This window comes from Anolis carolinensis, chromosome 1 (assembly GCF_035594765.1).
Source record: "Anolis carolinensis isolate JA03-04 chromosome 1, rAnoCar3.1.pri, whole genome shotgun sequence".
In the NCBI taxonomy this organism is placed as follows: domain Eukaryota; kingdom Metazoa; phylum Chordata; class Lepidosauria; order Squamata; family Dactyloidae; genus Anolis; species Anolis carolinensis.
Window position 1 is genome coordinate 315,903,447 of NC_085841.1, and position 18,246 is coordinate 315,921,692.

An 18,246-nucleotide genomic window follows, 5' to 3' on the forward strand; every position below is an offset into this window, starting at 1 on the left:
GCATCCTGCAAATAGCTGTCAATCCCACATTATTCTCATCACCAACCTTGTGCAATGCCAGGATTGAGTGATGCCAGGGATGGGATTTTCCTCTCCCCCTCTCTCCTTTCCTTGTTATTCCAGAGCTAGGTTTTTAAAGAAATATTTATCTCTTTGAAAAAAAAAATCACAATTGCCAGAACTGGTAAATTGTTTATTATAGAATCCTAGAGTTGGAAGAGACCAAAAGGGCCACCCAGTCCAAGCCTCTGCCATACAGGAACACATAATCAGAGCATCCCTGACCGATTACCATCTAGCCTCTGCTTAAAAGCCTCCAGAGAAAAAGACACAACCAAGCTCCCAGGCAGCATATTCCACTGCCAAACAGTTCTTACCATCAGGTTTTTTCTGATTCTAAGACACCATCAATTGCAAGACGCATACTAATTTTAGTATCACCAACAGGAAAAAAAACCTAATAGATAGACACAATAGATAGACAAAGCCTCCATAATTCTAAGATGTACCCTGCTTTTAGAGATGCTTATATTGGGGGGAAGCGTGGCTCTGAATGGAAGAAATACAGTAATTAAAACATGACTGAGCAACAAAAACTCAACAGTAAATTTTCAAGCTTGTTAATGAGTTACAATTTCAATCATTGCATTAAATATGTTGAACCACTGAACTACCCAAATGGAAGAGATGCATTAGTAGCCGCTTTATCCAATCCAAACTTCCACAATATGAATCATGATTGGGCAAAGTGGAAGCTTCTAGTCTGAGCTTTTCCAAGAGCCAGAAAATAGGAATGAGAAGTAAATCAGAGGCTACAAATCAGTCACAGTCTTTTAAAGGGATAAGAAATGATATTAAGACAGAAGAAGAGGACAGTAATAGAAGGCATGCTGCTGCCAAGCATAGTGCCCTCTTGACTATAAGTAGAACACTGAAAACCTTTGGGGCTTTTTGGTGGTGGTGGGAATTGTGTGCCGCAGTAGTCAGGCACCTGCCAAGGCCTACTTATCAATCATATCTGTGGATCTAGGTCGCAACTGTGCATTCACAGATGACAGTATTTTCCCTTTTAGGGACAATTAAAATAAGCAGCAGGGCAAGGAGCTTCAAGAAGGTTGGTTGGAGAGTGCAGCAACCAGACTTGGTAGGCTGCATGGGCAAATGTAAAGTTGACTCATAGGATTAAGAATAAACAAATCATCAGAGTCAGAAAATAAATAAAACATATATAAATATGTTGTAAATTAATTTGAAAGAGCAATTTACAACTAATTAATATAGAAAGTAAAATATCTATATTAAGCACACCATACGGCCTATTTCCGTGAGGCATAGAGACCACAAAGCAGGCATTCCATAGAATCTGAATGGAAGAGACCACATGGGCCATCTAGTCCAACCCCTTGCCATGCAGGAAATCACAATCAAAGTATCCCTGACAGATGGCCATCCAGCCTCTTTTTAAAAGTTTCCAAGGAAGGAGCTTCCACCACACTCTGAGGCAGAGAGTTCCACGGCTGAATAGGTCTTACAGTTAGGAAGTTCTTCCTAATGCTCTAGTGGAATTTCTTTTTCTGTAATTTGAGCCCATTGATCATTTTAGTTGCCTTCCTTTGGACACCTTCCAGCTTGTCGATATTTCTTTTAAACTGTGGTGCCTAGACACAGTATTCCAAGTGAGATCTAACCAAAGCAGAATACAAAGGCACCATCACTTCCTTTGATCTAGACACTATACTCCTTCTGATGCAGCCCAAAATCCCATTGGTTTTTTAAACTGCTGCATCATACTGCTATCCATGAAGACTACAAGATCTTTCCCACATGGACTGTTGTCGAGCCAGGCATCACCCATCCTGTTATCTTTACATTTCATTTTTTTTCTGCTTAAAGGTAAAGGTTTTTCCTTGACATTGTCTAGTCGAGTCCAACTCTGGGGGGGGGGGGGGGGGGGGATGCTCATCTCCATTTCTGCCGGCGTTGTTCGTAGACTTCTCCTAGGTCATGTGGCCGGCATGACTGCATGGAGCACTGTTACCTTCCCGCTGGAGCGGTAACTATTCTTCTACTCACATTTACATGTTTTCGAACTGCTAGGTTGGCAGAAGCTGGGGCCGACAATGGCAGCTCACCCTGCTCCGTGGATTCGAACCGCCAACCTTTTGGTCAGCAAGTTCCGCAGCTCAGTGGTTTTTCTGCCTAAGTGTAGTATATTACATATGTCCTTGTTAAAATTCATTTTGTTAGTTTTGGCCCAGCTCTCTAATCTGTTAAGGTCATTTTGAATTCTGATCTTGTCCTCTGGAGTATTAGCTACCCCTCCTTATTTGGTGTCATCTGCAAACTTGATCAGCATGCTCTCTAAACCTTCATCCAGGTCATTAATAAAAATGTTGTACAGCACTGGGCCCAGGACCGAACCTTGTGGCAATCCACTAGTCACTTCTTTCCAGGATGAAGTGGAACCATTGCTGTCCAGAATGAAGTGGAACCGCTGGTGAACACCCTTTCTTTATCTCTCTGATCTTTGAGACTTAATTGTTGCTACATTCTCTTCTAAATTGCAGGTCGTCTAATCTCAATTTATGCTTGTTCCTGTCAAAATGCGGCCAGCCTCTTATCTACCTATTTATAAAATAATAATAATAATAATAATAATAATAATAATAATAATAATAATAATAAATCAATCCGTTACCCACCTCTCCTCATGGCTTGCGGCAGGGCACAACACAGTCTAAACACATTGCCATGAAATCCATACTTTAAAATGCATGCTATAAAATACCATCACAAAATGCATCTATTAAAATACATAGTGCTGGGATTAAAAGACAATATGAATACATATATTCATTACAAATAGAATGTAGAATATCTGTATTCAAAAATGAATACAAATAGGATGTAAACTTAAAATTTGCCATTTAAATTGACTGGGAAATGTTAACTAATATTATTTGTGATGGTATTTTTTAAAATAAGCAACCTACCTTTCGTTTTACAAATTTGTCCCAATAATTATTTGGAAAAGACCTGCACAGATATACAAATAAAAATCCAAAATTAACTAGGCAAAATGCATAAGATGTACTTTTATTACTAGTATTTTGTTATTATAGTTTGCATTAGACAAATACAACTAGTATCTGAGCTTTCTTTCACATAAGTCAGTGGTTCCCAAACTTATTTAGCCTACTGCCCCCTTTCCAGAAAAAATAGTAATCAGCACCCCCTGGAAATTATTTTTTTTAATTTTAATAGCAATTAAACAGAAAGATATATGTATTAATGTTTCTACCTTTTTCATAAAATATAGTAAAGAAAGGTGTAAATTAGAAACATTGAAGTTTGAAATTATGAAACTATTTTTTGAACTCAGAATAGAAAGGTACAAATGCATCTGTGGTCATCACCGCCCCCCTGGATCGCTGCAGCGCCCACCAGGAGGTGGTAGCACCCACTTTGGGAATCACTGATATAAGTGGATACATGTCTTTGGCTCTGAGGAAATAACAATTCACACAAAGGAATGGGTAGCTGTTTTTCTTTAGAGGCTGCCCGATTTATGAATGAGCGATACTATAGCAAGCTTGCTTGTTATTAAGTTCATTCAATGCTTTTTTCATTCTTATGCGAAGAGTTGCTTTGCATCAGCTAGAAAATGCTATCACTAGGCCTCCAACTTCTACTGGACTTTTGCTGTAAGCCTTAAAAGAACATTTCTCTAGGCATTTATAGGTCCTCCAAAGTGATTCCGTGGTAAGATTCAGCTGGGAGCCCAAGATACCATTAATTCCAGGGAAGAATAATATGTTCCAGATTATGCAACATGTTATTACATTAATGGTCCAGGAACTGATCCCTTACATAATAGGCATTGTTTTTAAACCCATAATTACATAATGTAATGGGAAATGTAAAGTTTATTCTCTTTAGTAGTACATCATTTTACAAATGCTTTACGAATTCTTTACAAATAAACAGCAGGTTTTCATCTGAATTTTAAAGGATTCTTCTTTAAAGAAAGATTTTCACAAATATAAGTGATAAGATATATTTACAAGGGAGAAACTAACCAACAGATAATAACATCATATAGAACATCAAGGTAAAATGAGTGGATGTTTAAATGCAAATGTCTTACTTACGGAGTGTTTATGACTAGCCGATCCCACTGTCCTTTAATATCATCTTCAGAGGGCTGTTCAGTAATGTACAAACCATCAAATTCTAGTTTCCTTGCAATGTCCTTCTCTCGTTTGAAAACAACAAGGGGAACCTTTCATAAGAGACAAAGGTTTTTTCCCCATTATTTGGCATTGCAAAATAAAGCTAAATAATTTCAAATTGAAAACATAGAAACTTAGAAACAATTTGGTTTTAAGAACTTAAACAGGCATTCTGAAAATTATAGGATGATGGCTCGTATATTTGCCTTTTTGAATCAATGCTGAACAAATAAGGGAAATAAACGTATTTTGATTCTTCCAGCTATCATTTCTAAACACCTACATATCACTATTCTGTAAGCCTGGTTTGGAAACATCCAGAGTTGAGCAAAGATTTTAGTGAGACCACTGCCCCTCAACACTGCGCATGCCTCAAGTACGGCTCCTATTCTTTCCCCACATTCAAGTTAATCACAGCAGTAGAATAGTAAGGCAGGATATCCAATGTAAGGAATTGACAAAGTAGAGGGTGTCAACATCTGGCCACTTGAAGAACCACAGAAGTTAAGTGTTTTTATTTGTCGTGGTCTCTGTAATGCAGACATATGGGAGACTTGCAGAGATAAGTTGAGTATCAAAGAGATGATAGAACAGCTGGTCAAAGACCACAATATTCCTGGTTCTTGTTTTTAAGTCTCTTAGGGCTCATTCACACTGATCACAAGAAAAGAGACTCCAGGAGGGCTTTTAAAGGAACCAATTTATAGTGAAAATGGATTTACTAACCTTTAAACAATAATATCCAATAACACATACAAAAGAGATGATCGTGTGAATAACAGCTAGAGCTCTCAGTGTTGGTGCCATATAGCCTGTACTCTCTTGTAAGACATAGAACACCACTCCATCTTCATCTTCATCCTCATCTAAAGCATGCCAAAGATCAGAATCTTCTTCCATCTCTTCAAATGGCTCCTCTGTCACCTGATTTAATTTTAATATGCAAACACATGTCAATGAAAGCTGTAAAATTAACTTCATGGAAACAAAATTCACCCACTGTTGTCTACAGTATTTGTTTTAAAAGGGAAGATATAAAATAATCTAGCTTGTAAATATTTAGATGACATTTCAAATGATGCTAAGATGATAAAGCATTTATTCTCTTGGAAAGCTGAATGGAAGAAGAAATCCATACTCCAGCCACCTGCTCTTTTTGCATATTTGTCAGATTTTCAAATAGGCTTACACTTCTAGATAATGCTTTTCAGGCCTATAGGCAACATGATAGTTCGAATACAAAAGGACTTTGCATTTTTTAAGAAAGCATCTTTTGACTTTCATGATTCACTCCATTCAGCAGGGTGTCCCAACTCTCTATAATAATACTTTATTTTTGTATCCCGTCACCATCTCCCCGAAGGGACTCGGGGTGGCTAACACGGGGCCAAGCCCAAAATACAAAGTGTGAACAAGTTAAAATATAAAACAAGACAATAAAATAGGCAACAAGCAATATAAAAACACAAACGAATTCGGAACAGTTTTAACAAATACAAAAACAATATAAAAAGTTTTAAAACAATATCAGCTTCACCACCAAAATTAAGAGGAGTGAAGGGGGGGGGGGTCAAAGTAAAGTACATGATAACAAGGTTATCCCCTAAAGTGCCTGGATGGGGGTTCCAAGGTTTCCTGAGATGACATTAAGGATAGGATGGGGTGGGACTAGAGATAAAATGCAGAATAACAACATGGTTGTCGAGGGGTCTGTAGTGCCTTATTTAATTGAAAGCGCACTGAAATAACCATGTCTTAAGTTGTTTAATAAAAGCAGACAGGGCTGGGGCCAGCCTGATCTCCCTGGGGAGAGAGTTCCAGAGCCGAGGGGCCACCACTGAGAAAGCTCTCTCCCTCGTCCCCGCCAATCAAACTTGTGATGTTGGAGGACATGAGAGGAGAGCCTCCCCGGAAGACAGGAGAGATCACGTGGGCTCATGGGGGAAAGGCGGTCATGAAGGTAGACGGGTCCCGAACCGTGTAGGGCAGGGGTCGCCAAACTAAGCCCCGGGGGCAACATGCAGTCCATCAAAGCCATTTATCTGGCCCCCGTGATGGCGGCTCCCTCCTCCTCCGCCTTTCCCCCCCCTCCCTCACCTGTTGTGCGCCTTCTAAAGCTTTGCTTGTTTATAATGGTATTTTAATTATTATTTAATTAATAATTTACTAGGGGGTGCTTTGGGTGCACAAAGGCAAAAGGGGGTAGGACTAAATGGCCCAAGGGGTCTTTTCAAATCCTCTTCATTATTATCATTATCATTATTATTATTGGCACAATGACATAGTATAACAGCAAATGAGATATATAAATATGCTGGATTTCGTATCACAAAATCACAAGTTGAACACTTCCCCGGCGTTTAGGACTGTGTGATGTATGATGATGATGATGATGATGATGATTATTATTATTATTAACAACACTGAGGCTGGGTGACCAGCTATCAGGGGTGCTTTGCTTGTGCTTTTGGGGCACAAAGGTAGAAGGGGGTTGGACAAGATGGCCCTAGGTGTCTCTTCCAACCATCTTTATTATTTTGATTATGATTATGATTAACATTGAGGCTGTATTTCTTCCCGTTTGTTTGTTTTTTACTTCAAAATAAGAGATGTGCAGTGTGCATAGGAATTTGTTTAAAGTTTTTTTTTTCAACTATAGTCTGGCCCTCCAACGGCCTGAGGGACCATGAATTTGCCCCCTGTTTAAAAAGTTTGGGGACCCCTGGTTTCGGGCTTTGTAGGTAATTACCTGCACCTTGAATTGGGACCGGAAAGTGACCGGCAGCCAATGGAGCTCCTTGAACAGGGAGATTGACCTGTAAGTTGCTCCGGTTAGTAGTCTGGCTGCCGATCATTGGACTAGTTGTAATTTCCAGGCCATCTTAAAGGGCAGCCCCATGTAGAGTGCATTGCAACAATCCATTCTGGAGGTAACTAAGGCGTGGACCACCATGGCCAAGTCAGACTTCACGAGGTTCGGTCACAGTTGGCACACAAGTTTTAATTGTGCAAAGGTCCTCCTGGCCACCGCCTGAGCATCAAGAGTCAGCGTTGAGTCCAGGAGGACCCCCAAAGTGCGGACCTGTGCCTTCAGGGGGAGTGCGACCCCGTCGAACACAGGTTGCCACCCTATGCCCCGATTGGCCGAACGACTAACCTGGAGGACCTCTGTCTTGTCAGGATTAAGCTTCAGCTTGTTCGCCCCTCATCCAGCCCAGCCCAGCGGGCTGGATGAAATTCGGTGGAAAAGAGTAGTAGAGTGTCATCTGTGTAGAGATGGCACCCAACTCCAAAACTCCGGATGACCTCTTCCAGCGGTTTCATGTAGATATTAAAGAGCATAGGGGACAGAATAGAACCTTGCGGGACCCCACAGGTCCCGCAAGGCCGGGGTCTGAGCAGGTGTCCCCCAGCTTCACCAACTAGGAACGGCCCTCCAGGAAGGACTGGTGCCACTGCAAAGCAGTACCCCCAAGGCCCATCCAGGAGAGCCATCCCAGAAGGATACCATGGTCGATGGTATCAAAAGCCGCTGAGATGTCCAAGAGAACCAGTAGGGTCACACTCCCCCTGTCCAGTTCCCTGCGGAGGTCATCCACCAAGGCGACCAAAGCCATCTCGGTACTGTACCCATGCCTGAAGCCAGACTGCAACTGGTCTAGAAAATCAGTGTCATCTAGAAACCTCTGGAGCTGCGAGGCAACCACCTTTTTCAATGTAGGTTTTGGGGCCCTAGTCAGCTCTCTACTGAGCATGAGCAGTCTGAGCTCCTGTCCTGTATGGAATAAAAAGATGGTTCCTGGGAGAATAGCATATTAATGTGGTGGGAAAGAAAGCTGCATTTGTACATCAATTTCTTCATTCAACTAGGGACACGTAAATAAAAAGATTTGTATAAATTTTGTTGGATCGGGATAATGAGGTTAGCACTGGAGTATAATTTATGAAGGGGATGGAATCCAGATTCACTTGACTTGATGATGTAATTCTATTTACAGATGTGGAAAATTAGTCATTGTAATAGTGTACTAGTGTTGTGTGGCAGCTAATAGACTAAACTGTGAACAAAGGATTCCCTAGCTAAAATCTCAGCTTTGCTACCACTTGTTAGCATCAGGAAAGATACAACTGGCAATAGGAGCAATAATACTTATCTGCTATATCATGTTGTTTTAAAGATGCACTCTGAATGTATATAGTTAATGTTATTCTAACAGTTGAAGTATGTATGAAAACATTATATTTCTGTAATTTCTTAAAATTAAATATACATTTTTCATCTTTGGGAAAAGTAACTAAATAAAAAGCTCATTGGTTTGACCCACACTTGCACTCATCAGAGTTCTATTTGTGGTGGTCTAAAGGAGGCGATGTGAGAACTTTCTCTAATTCCTTCTTCCTTTGCAGGCTCCAGAATCACATCCTACCCCATGGTTTCTGAATCAGGTTTCTCCAGAACCCTAGGGTTCAACAATGAGTGGGGAAAAAATAGTGCAAGAATTCTAGTTCCCTCCATAAATTGAAGACAGTCGTCTCTTTCTAGAGTGGAATCTGATACAGGGGTAAGTTCAATTTTTACAACAATAACATTGATTTTAATTAATTACTGCTGTTTAATTTTTATCTAGGACCAGGGAGGTAATTTACCCAACTGTCCATCATTCTGCAGGCAGTTTAAACAGTGTCCACTTTTGGGCAAGGAAGGAAGCAGTGCCATGGATAATGTAAGGGAGAAGCAACTGGTTCCAAGCAACAGGTCTCACGATGTCTAGTTTTGGTACCTTCAAACTATAGGAGGGGTAACCTAGAAAACAGCCCTTGGAGCCAGCCTCTTCCTCCTCCAATGGCTTCCATATTCCCATCACTGCTGCCGGCTTCTTTTTTCCTCACAGCTGCTGCCACCTCTCCCATGGTCTGCACAGCAATGCCACCAGAGCTGGAGGATCTTGGCTCAACACAAAAGTATAGGAAATGCCACTTTGAAAACCACAGTATTGTGCACAGAATACAAACAATTCCTTTACCTTGTAGAACAGTAGAATAAAGTTGATGGCAAATGCAACAAAAAGTGCAAGAAATCGTAAATTGTAGAAATTTCTGGCCAAACAGTGCTGTAAATGCAAATAATGTTATTAGTTTTTAAACCAATACAAGACAAAGCAGGTAGATAAACAAAGGAAATCCAAATATTGCAATGCTTCTATTTCAGACAACATGTATAAGGTTGTCCTTCCTTTAGTTTAGATTTCTTTTCCTTTAAGTGTTTTGTTTATGTTATTTGTTTCTATTATAATTACTGCCTCTGTTCACTAAAGTCCTAGTAAATGTTTTTTCAAGATGTGAAAAAAAAAACTTCCACTTGATTTTATTATGACATAATTGATTAAAAGTGAGAAAACGGGTCAACTTACCAACATTTTTGTCTGATACACTTCCAGCACTTTAAAAAAATTAGCCATAACTGCATCAGGCTTCTCTATTTTTTGCCCACGTCTTCGTTTTCTTTTCTTGGATTCGTCAATTTCCAAATGTTCAGAGTATTCGTCATCCTTTATTTTATCTTGTTTCTCACCATTCTCAATGCTAAAAGAATGAGATGTTGATGAAGACAATAAAGTTTTAAAGTTATCAATGAATATGACAGCAAAGTCAACTTAATCCTGACAATTAAAGGATGAAGAAACATAGGAATGTACACAAGTGAGAATAGTATAATATATAGATGAAACTGCCTCTGAAGAGTGCTCAGAAACTTCAGCTGGTCTAAAGAGCTGCAGCCTGGTTACTAACTGGGGCTGGCTACAGGGAGCAGACAACCCCCTTGTTGCAGCAGCTTCACTGGCTACCAATTTGTTTCCAGGCACAATTCAAAGTGCTGGTTATGACCTTTAAAGCCCTGGACAGTACAGGTCCAAGCTGTTTGGCTGGCCACATCCACTTGTACGAACCTGCCCAGGCCCTAAGATCTTTAGGAGAGGCCCTTCTCTCGTTCCCACTTTCATCTCAAGCTCGGTTGGTGGGAATGAGAGAGAGGACTTTCTCACTGGCTGCCCCTCAACTCTGGAACTCTCTGCCCAGGGAAGCCAGGATGACCCTCTCCCTGCTGTTCTTCAGCAGGCTAAAACCCTTCTTCTTCAGACAGGTTTTTAAGAGCAAGCCAGGAGGTTCTATGGTTTTTTGCTTTGAATTTGTTTTAATGGATTTAAACTGTGAATTTTAATACTGTTATGTTTCATTCTATTTCAAATGTTTGCATATTTATATGCATATTTATATTTCATTCTATTTCAAATGTTTGCATATTTGTATGTTTTAAATTATGTGGTCATACTTTTAATTGTAAGCCACTTTGAGTCTCCTTTAGGAGATTCTCCCCTGGGGGAGAAGAGCGGAATAGAAATTAAATAAATAAATAAATAAAGCAGAGTGTAAATAAACATAGAAATAGTAGTAGTAGTAGTAATAATAATAATAGATGGTGCTGAGTGAATAAGAACAAAATGGGAATAAGTTTCAACCAAACAAATGCGTAGTAATGGACAAACGGGCAAAAATGTCCTAATGTCACATACACTAAGAGGTGTTGGACTTATAATAATAATAATAATAATAATAATAATAATAATAATAATAATAATAATAATAATAATAATTTATATTCTGCCCTATCTCCGGAGGGACTCAGTGCGGATTCCAAACATAAAAGGCAAACATTCAATGCCTGAACACAACAATACACCCATATAACAAAAATTGACATATAAAAACAAATTATGACTTAACAACTAAAATTAAATTGAAAACGTAACCTGTTATAGCAGACAAAAAGCAAAACATCAAAACATCAAACAGAAGTCTTCCGAGTTCCTTGGGGGCAAATAGATTAATCATTGCTCAAGATGTCTATTGAGTTGGTGAGGCGAACAGGGCACAGATACAGGTGGTAGCTATTAATCCAAGGAATAATGGTAGTATTAACATCGATTCCTCCTCCTCCTCATAAGCCAGTGAGCAAAGGTATGTCTTCGGCTGTTTCTTGAAGGTGGGGAGGGAGGGGGCCATCTTTAATTCCCTAGGAAGGAATTTCCAGAGGTGGGGGGCGACCACGGAGAAGGCCCTTTCTCTTGTTCCCAACAGCCGCACTTGGGATGGGGGTGGGACTGAAAGCAGGGCCTCCTCCGATGACCGCAGTGTCCGAGTTGGTCTATAGTGGGAGATGCGGTTCATCAAATAGTCTGGACTCGAGCTATTTAGGGCTTTAAAGGTAAAAACCAGCACTTTGTATTTACCCCATAAGCAGACCGGCAGCCAATGGAGCAGCCGCAACATGGAGGTGAGTCTCTCCCTGAATGCTGCTCCAGTTAGTAGCCTGGCTGCCGATCTCTGGACCATTTGAACCTTCCAAGCTATCTTCAAAGACAGCCCTATGTAGGTGTATTGCAGTAGTCCAAACAGGATGTGGCTAAGGTGTGGACTACTATGACCAAGTCTGGTGTCTCAAGGTACGGGCGCAGCTGGTGCACAAGTTTTAACTGCAAAGGTGCTCCTGGCCACCACCAACACCTGGGGTTCCAGGGTCAGCAATGAGTCCAGGAGCACCCCCAGACTGTGAACCTGTGTCTTCAGGGGAGTGAGACCCCATCCAACAAAGGCTGTAATCCCACACTCTGATCCACCTTACGACTGACCAGGAGTATCTCTGTCTTGTCTGGATTTAGTTTCAGTTTGTAGGCCCTCATCTAGTCCATTATTGATGACAGCACCAGTTCAGGACCAGAACAGCATTCTTGGCTTTAGGTAGAAAAGAGTAATAAAGTTGGGTGTTGTCTACATAAATTTGAAACCAAACTCCAAAACTCTGGGTGATCTCTCCCATCAGTTTCATGGAAATGTTATACAGCATGGGGGACAGAATTGAACCCTTATGTTAACTAATAATGAAAAAAGATTATAGAATAATGGTAATAACTAATCATTATCAGTTCGTCAGTTCAAGTGACAGCTATGAATGATGAAATACACAAATCACTAATTAAAAACAAGATTGGGAAAATGCCCTTATCATAAATCATAAGGCCCTTTGTATTATGATATCTGAAAAAGCTTTTATAGTATTAGAAAAGATGCAGAAAAAAGCAGCCAAAATGATCTGAGGTAAAATGATCTAAGTAAAGACCAACATATTTAGGCCTTTTTAGTTTAGTAAATAGACTGCTAAGGGCAAAGAATGATTTATGAAATTATGAATCGTATGAAGAAAGATAGAAAGGAGCTTTTCTACTCTCAACACTACAAGTCCATCCATCAGGTTTGGCAGTAGGATTAGAATAGACAAAAGAAATACCACTTTATATGTAGAACTGATTTCAATTCATCCAGCTTATTATGCCAAGCGAAGGCATGACTAATACAGCAAAAGTACATATAATTGATTCATAGAATTGCTTGTAATAAGATAACACTGAATAGCTTTAAAAAACTTTCAAATAGTGGTAAGTAAAGTGCAGCATTTAACCTTCACATGCCTCACCAAACAGGGAATGCAGGGAGGGTTTAAAATGTTTTCCTTTGGCATCTTCCACCCTAACTGAGATGTAGACTGGAAGCTGGTTTACTTTCTGCTAAGAGCCCAGGGGAAGCTAAACTGCCCTGTGGTTTCCCTAGAAAAAATGGGGACCATTTTTAGTGAAATCAAAATAAAATTAAAAGTTGAAAAAATAAACCTGAGATTCAGTATATGGTGGGTGTGGTCTTCCAAGGTTACCCAAAGAGTTGACAGAGCCCTCCAAGCCTGGCTCTTGCTTACCCCTAACTCAAAAGGGTTCAGGTAAAGTAGTTGCACTATGAAGCCATAAGACCTACATAGAAACTTCATATTCCGAGATAATGTTCAACATAGAACTGTAATAATTTGATACTGCAGTTTCACCCAGTTAAAATAGTAGTTGATCATGTTACCTCTTGGTTGATGGTTTGTGATTTGTTTTGTTTTGAGTATGATTTGGAGACCACTAAACGCAGTGGTCCCTCACTGGAGGAAAAAATATTAAAATTGGAACTGGGTTTTATTCTCTGAAGACTTGGTTTCCCCTATCACTAGGTAAAGCTAACTTATTGATTTTCTTTATTTAATCCAGCAGCTAAAATGATCTCCAGTACTGTAAATGAAATACTGACTAATTGCTTTGTGTTTTCCGGTGTCAGAGGAACTTGTGTGCTTCATGCAAAATGGAAGCAGTTCTGGCTCTACAGGGAGGTTTTGCATTTTCAAAATGGGATATCAAACTTTACTATTTTTCCAGCTCCCACAGAGCATAAAGCTACACTGACTGAAGCTTATTATTGTCATATCATCTGTTTTGAACTTTGAAGACTTTATTTCCTCATAAAATCTACATGAATTTAAGATAAACCCCTTTTTCCTGTTTTTTTTTTTTAAATCTTGCCTAATGAAAACATCTTGAGATATTGCAGCCAGGTACACTTTTTTTACATTTCTGGTTGGCCTTCAATGTACAGCCAGTATTTATCACAGTTTTTTTTTAATGAGGCATAAAACTTATTGTCTCTGAAATTTATAAGATGGACAAATCAAACCACAAAAAATCATATCATACAAAAGGTATATATGTAAATATAAAACAATTGTGTCAGATTTAAAAATTTGGATCCAGATTTATGCTAATAAGTAATAAGTCAATGGAATGAGTAAGTCATAATTCAGTGAAATCCTACTGCTCTAAGAATAGGTAAAATTGGTATTAATCTAAAGAAAATAACAGCAAAAGCCAAAAGGAACGGAAAGAGGAGAAGAGACTGTGGTCCCCCACAGTTTCAGATCCACCTAGAGTACTCTGGAGAAATGAATAATTAGGAACAGGTGACATACCAATAAAGCTGTTTTAAACTACAGCAGCAGTATCAACTCTAGCTATATCTAACATTTGTCAACTAATATGGAAAGCAAAGTAATTCCCCACTGATATGCATGCCAATCTCCAAGAAAAAGGAACTAGGAATAGCAGTTGTTTTTATTATTATTTTATTATGACACAGCAAACAAGATAGATATGCTGGATTTCATATTACAAAATCACAAGTCGAACACTTCCCAAGTGTCTAGGACTGTGTGATGTATTTTCGGATGATGCGTGCAGATCCCAGCAGGGTGGCCTTTTGCAGTTGGCAGATTGTAATTTTGTCAATGTCTATTGTTTCCAAATGCCGGCTGAGATCTTTTGGCACGGCACCCAATGTGCCCATCACCACCAGGACCACCTGTACTGGTTTCTGCCAGAGTCTTTGAAGTTCAATCTTGAGGTCCTGATAGTGGCTGAGTTTTTCCTGTTGTTTTTCGTCAATGCGACTGTCACCTGGGATGGCAACATCAATGATCCAAACCTTTTTCTTTTCCACAACTGTGATGTCTGGTGTGTTGTGTTCCAGAACTTTGTCAGTCTGGATTCCGAAGTCCCACAGTATCTTTGCGTGCTCATTCTCCAATACTTTTGCAGGTTTGTGATCCCACCAGTTCTTTGCTGCTGGGAGGTGGTACTTGAGGCATAAGTTCCAATGAATCATTTGGGCCACATAGTTGTGCCTCTGTTTGTAGTCTGTGCAATTTTCTTACAGCAGCTGAGGATATGATCAATGGTTTCGTCAGTTTCCTTGCACAGTCTGCATTTTGGGTCATCAGCTGATTTTTCGATCTTGGCCTTAATTGCATTTGTTCTGATGGCTTGCTCCTGGGCTGCAAGGATCAGGCCTTCTGTCTCCTTCTTCAGGGTCCCATTTGTGAGCCAGAGCCAGATCTTCTCCTTATCAGCTTTTCCTTCAATTTTGTCAAGGAACTTCCCATGCAATGTTTTGTTGTGCCAGCTGTCAGCTCTAGTTTGTAGTGTGGCTTTCTTGTACTGGTTTTTTGTCTGCTGTGCTTTGAGGAGTTTCTGATTTTTGACTTCAATCAAAGCAGGTTCTTCACTTTGCTTTACATATTCTGCCAGGGCATGTTCTTCTTCTTTGACTGCTTGTTTGACTTGTAAGAGTCCTTTGCCCCCTGATCTTCTAGGCAGATATAGCCGGTCAACATCACTGCAAGGGTGCAGTGAGTGATGAATGGTCATGAGTTTTCTTGTTTTTCTGTCCAAATTGTCCAGTTCCACCTGTGTCCAATTTATAATGCCTGCGGGGGGGGGGGGGGGGGTTTATTATTATTATTATTATTATTATTATTATTATTATTATTATCATCATCATCTTCATTTCTATCCCGCTCTTCTCACCCTGTAGGGGACTCAGAGCAGCATACAACATACATCTAGGCAAAAATTCAATGCATTATACAAAGCAAATAACATAAAATCAATAGAAACAATCAACATATAAATACAATTTAAAAACATTAACATTAAGATATTAAAACAAAAACAGCATCTAGATAAACACTAATAGGCCCTCCCCCCATGAGTGGGCCCCCGCTGGCATCCTCCTTTTACCATGTTTCCCCGAAAATAAGACAGTGTCTTATATTAATTTTTGCTCTCAAAGATGCGCTAGGTCTTATTTTCAGGAGATGTCTTATTTTTTCATGAAGAAGAATTCACATTTATTGTTGAACCAAAAAAGGACATTTATTATATACTGTACAGTAATTGTCATCACAAACCAGCACAGCCAGACAAACTGTGAATCCTATCAAGAATTTCTTATTACTACCATTATTTCTATGTACAACAATCTATGGTATGTACATTTACCAATCCTGCATGCTCCGGTGTTCTGTTTGACGGGCATGCTTCCAAACAAAAACTTTGCTAGGTCTTACTTTCAGGGGAGGCCTTATATTTAGCAATTCAGCAAAACCTCTACTAGGTCTTATTTTCAGGGGATGTCTTATTTTTGGGGAAACAGGGTATGTCCCAGCCATTAATCACATGGCTATGGCATGCAATCAAAGTACTCGACATTCTACAATATGGCCAGTCCCTGAGTTATGAACAAGATTGGTTTTGTAGTTTTGTTCCTAAGGTGAATGTGTATGAAAGTCAGAACAGGTACATTTTAAAGTGTAAGTCCAGGGCCATTAGACCCTATTTAAAAGACTTCATGGAAGGAGCTTCCACCACACTCCGAGATAGAGAGTTCCCCTGTTGAACAGCTTGTATAGTCATGAAATTCTTCCTAATATTTTGCCGACTGTGCCCCATTCAGAAGATTTCATCTCACTTTATGTCCCTGTGACAATTGAGTTTTGGAATCAAGGACTGATGATAAAGCTTCAGTGGAAACACCTTTTCCCCAGGATAACTCTTACACGAGTGAATTTCTCTTCCTATAAATAGATTTCCTCCAAATTCCTGTTGCCTCACTCCCATTTGTAAGTAGGAATTGTATGTTAGTCAGAAATTTGTAATTTGGGGGCTGCCTGTACAGACTAGAATCACATTGGGGTTTTTTTTTGCTGCTGTATCACACTATTAACTCAGGTGCACATTGTAGTCTACTAAAACTCATAGATCCCTTCCTAAGAAGAAAGTGCAAAGACAGGCATTAAGAAAACAAAAATAAGGACCACAGATGATTTACATAATTTTAAAGCAGGCTATGAAGACATTGAAATAGTCAAATGATTTATTATAGCTTGGCTAAATCATTAATCAAAATGGAATCTACAGTCAGGAAATCAGAAGACTACGACTTGGAAGTGTAGATATTAAGGAATTATATTGTATCATGAAGTGTAAAGTGAATTACCAAAGTTGTGTTTCTAATTTCTATGTATGATTGTGAAAACTGAACAGTGATGAAAGCTGATAAGGAAGACAAATGCCCTTGAAATCTGGTGCTGGAGAAGCATTTTATGTATACCGTTGACTGCTAAAAAGACAAATAAATGGTTCAATAATGCTGGATAAGGCAGAAGGAATGAAAAAAGGAAGACTATAATATAGATGGATGACTCAATAAAGGAAAACAGTGCCCCGAGTCTGTAAGATCTGAGCAAGACTGTTTATGATAGAGTGACTGAGGTCTTTGTTCATAGGGTAACTGTTAAATTTGATTTGATGACAGCAACAATAGAGATAATATCTCAGATTTGGATATCAGTTAATTGGATCTTATCTCATTTCCTTTAAAATTTGGATTTTAAATTCAAATAGTAAAGAAAAAAATAGAAGATTCAAGGGGATTCTACTCTCTCCTACCCTCTTTTAAATGGTCTTCTCTTTTTAAAAGAAGTTTGTGTTACCTTTATTATTTGCAGAAAGCTTTTAAACTAACAGCCGCTCAACACACATATTCAGTTTGGGTTTGAGATCTGTCTGAACCTAATTCACTGAGGTACATTGAAATATTAAAACAATTATCACAAGAACATATAGCTAAATATAGCTTACTCAGCCTTCTCAGATTCTGTTCTTGTTTCTGATTCATCATCCCTTCCGATTTCACCTGTCTGAAAAATTTCAGAAGTACAATGCATGTTAATTTTATACAGGACTAAACATATATAATTTTTTAAAACCAGAAAGTTACAAATATACAATTATGTAAACTTCTTAAAACTCAAACAAACACATCAATTATTCTATTAGTGAATTACAACATATCCAGTATTTGATTTAACCAGTGGGAGAAAAAATTACGACCTATCATCTCTGGAGTATGTAAAATGACATGCTGATTTATTTAAACAAAGGGGAGGCAACTTTTTATTCTCCAGATTTTAGTGGACTGCACTTCCCATGATTCCTTACCTTTGGCTATACTAGTTAGGGATTGTTGGAAGTTCAGTCCAGTAACAACTGGAGGACCAAACTACTCCTACTTCTATCTTAGAGATAATATTTCTTGTCTTTCCATGAAGTAGTCTTCAAATAAAAAAAAAATCATAACAATGAACTAGTTCACACATTAGCAGTAATTAAATCAAATTTTAAACCACAAAGCAACAATTCTACACAGTTTTAGATTTAAAATAATCCTGATTCAATGTTGTGGCTTTACTTTGGAA

The 18,246-nt window shown here is 39.0% G+C and overlaps 1 protein-coding gene and 1 long non-coding RNA gene across 20 annotated transcripts in view; one reads left to right on the forward strand and one right to left on the reverse strand.

Annotated features, from left to right (window-relative positions):
* ryr3 (ryanodine receptor 3) overlaps positions 1-18,246 on the reverse strand; it is a 342,095-nt gene that overhangs the window by 24,338 nt on the left and 299,511 nt on the right. For all 19 annotated transcript variants that reach the window (XR_010001819.1, XM_062967304.1, XM_062967301.1 and 16 more), the window contains 6 exons: positions 17,630-17,688; positions 9,644-9,815; positions 9,257-9,343; positions 4,959-5,156; positions 4,152-4,282; positions 2,994-3,036 (listed from right to left, as the gene is read on the reverse strand). Coding sequence is in view for 18 of the 19 variants with exons in the window: in XM_062967304.1 (XP_062823374.1) it covers positions 2,994-3,036; positions 4,152-4,282; positions 4,959-5,156; positions 9,257-9,343; positions 9,644-9,815; positions 17,630-17,688 (690 nt within the window). In the remaining variant the exon portion in view is untranslated. The remainder of the gene's footprint in view (positions 1-2,993; positions 3,037-4,151; positions 4,283-4,958; positions 5,157-9,256; positions 9,344-9,643; positions 9,816-17,629; positions 17,689-18,246) is intronic.
* Positions 8,169-18,246, forward strand: part of LOC134295321 (uncharacterized) — an 80,269-nt gene continuing 70,191 nt past the window's right edge. Inside the window, exon 1 of the long non-coding RNA XR_010001865.1 lies at positions 8,169-8,794. This is a non-coding gene — a long non-coding RNA (uncharacterized LOC134295321). The remainder of the gene's footprint in view (positions 8,795-18,246) is intronic.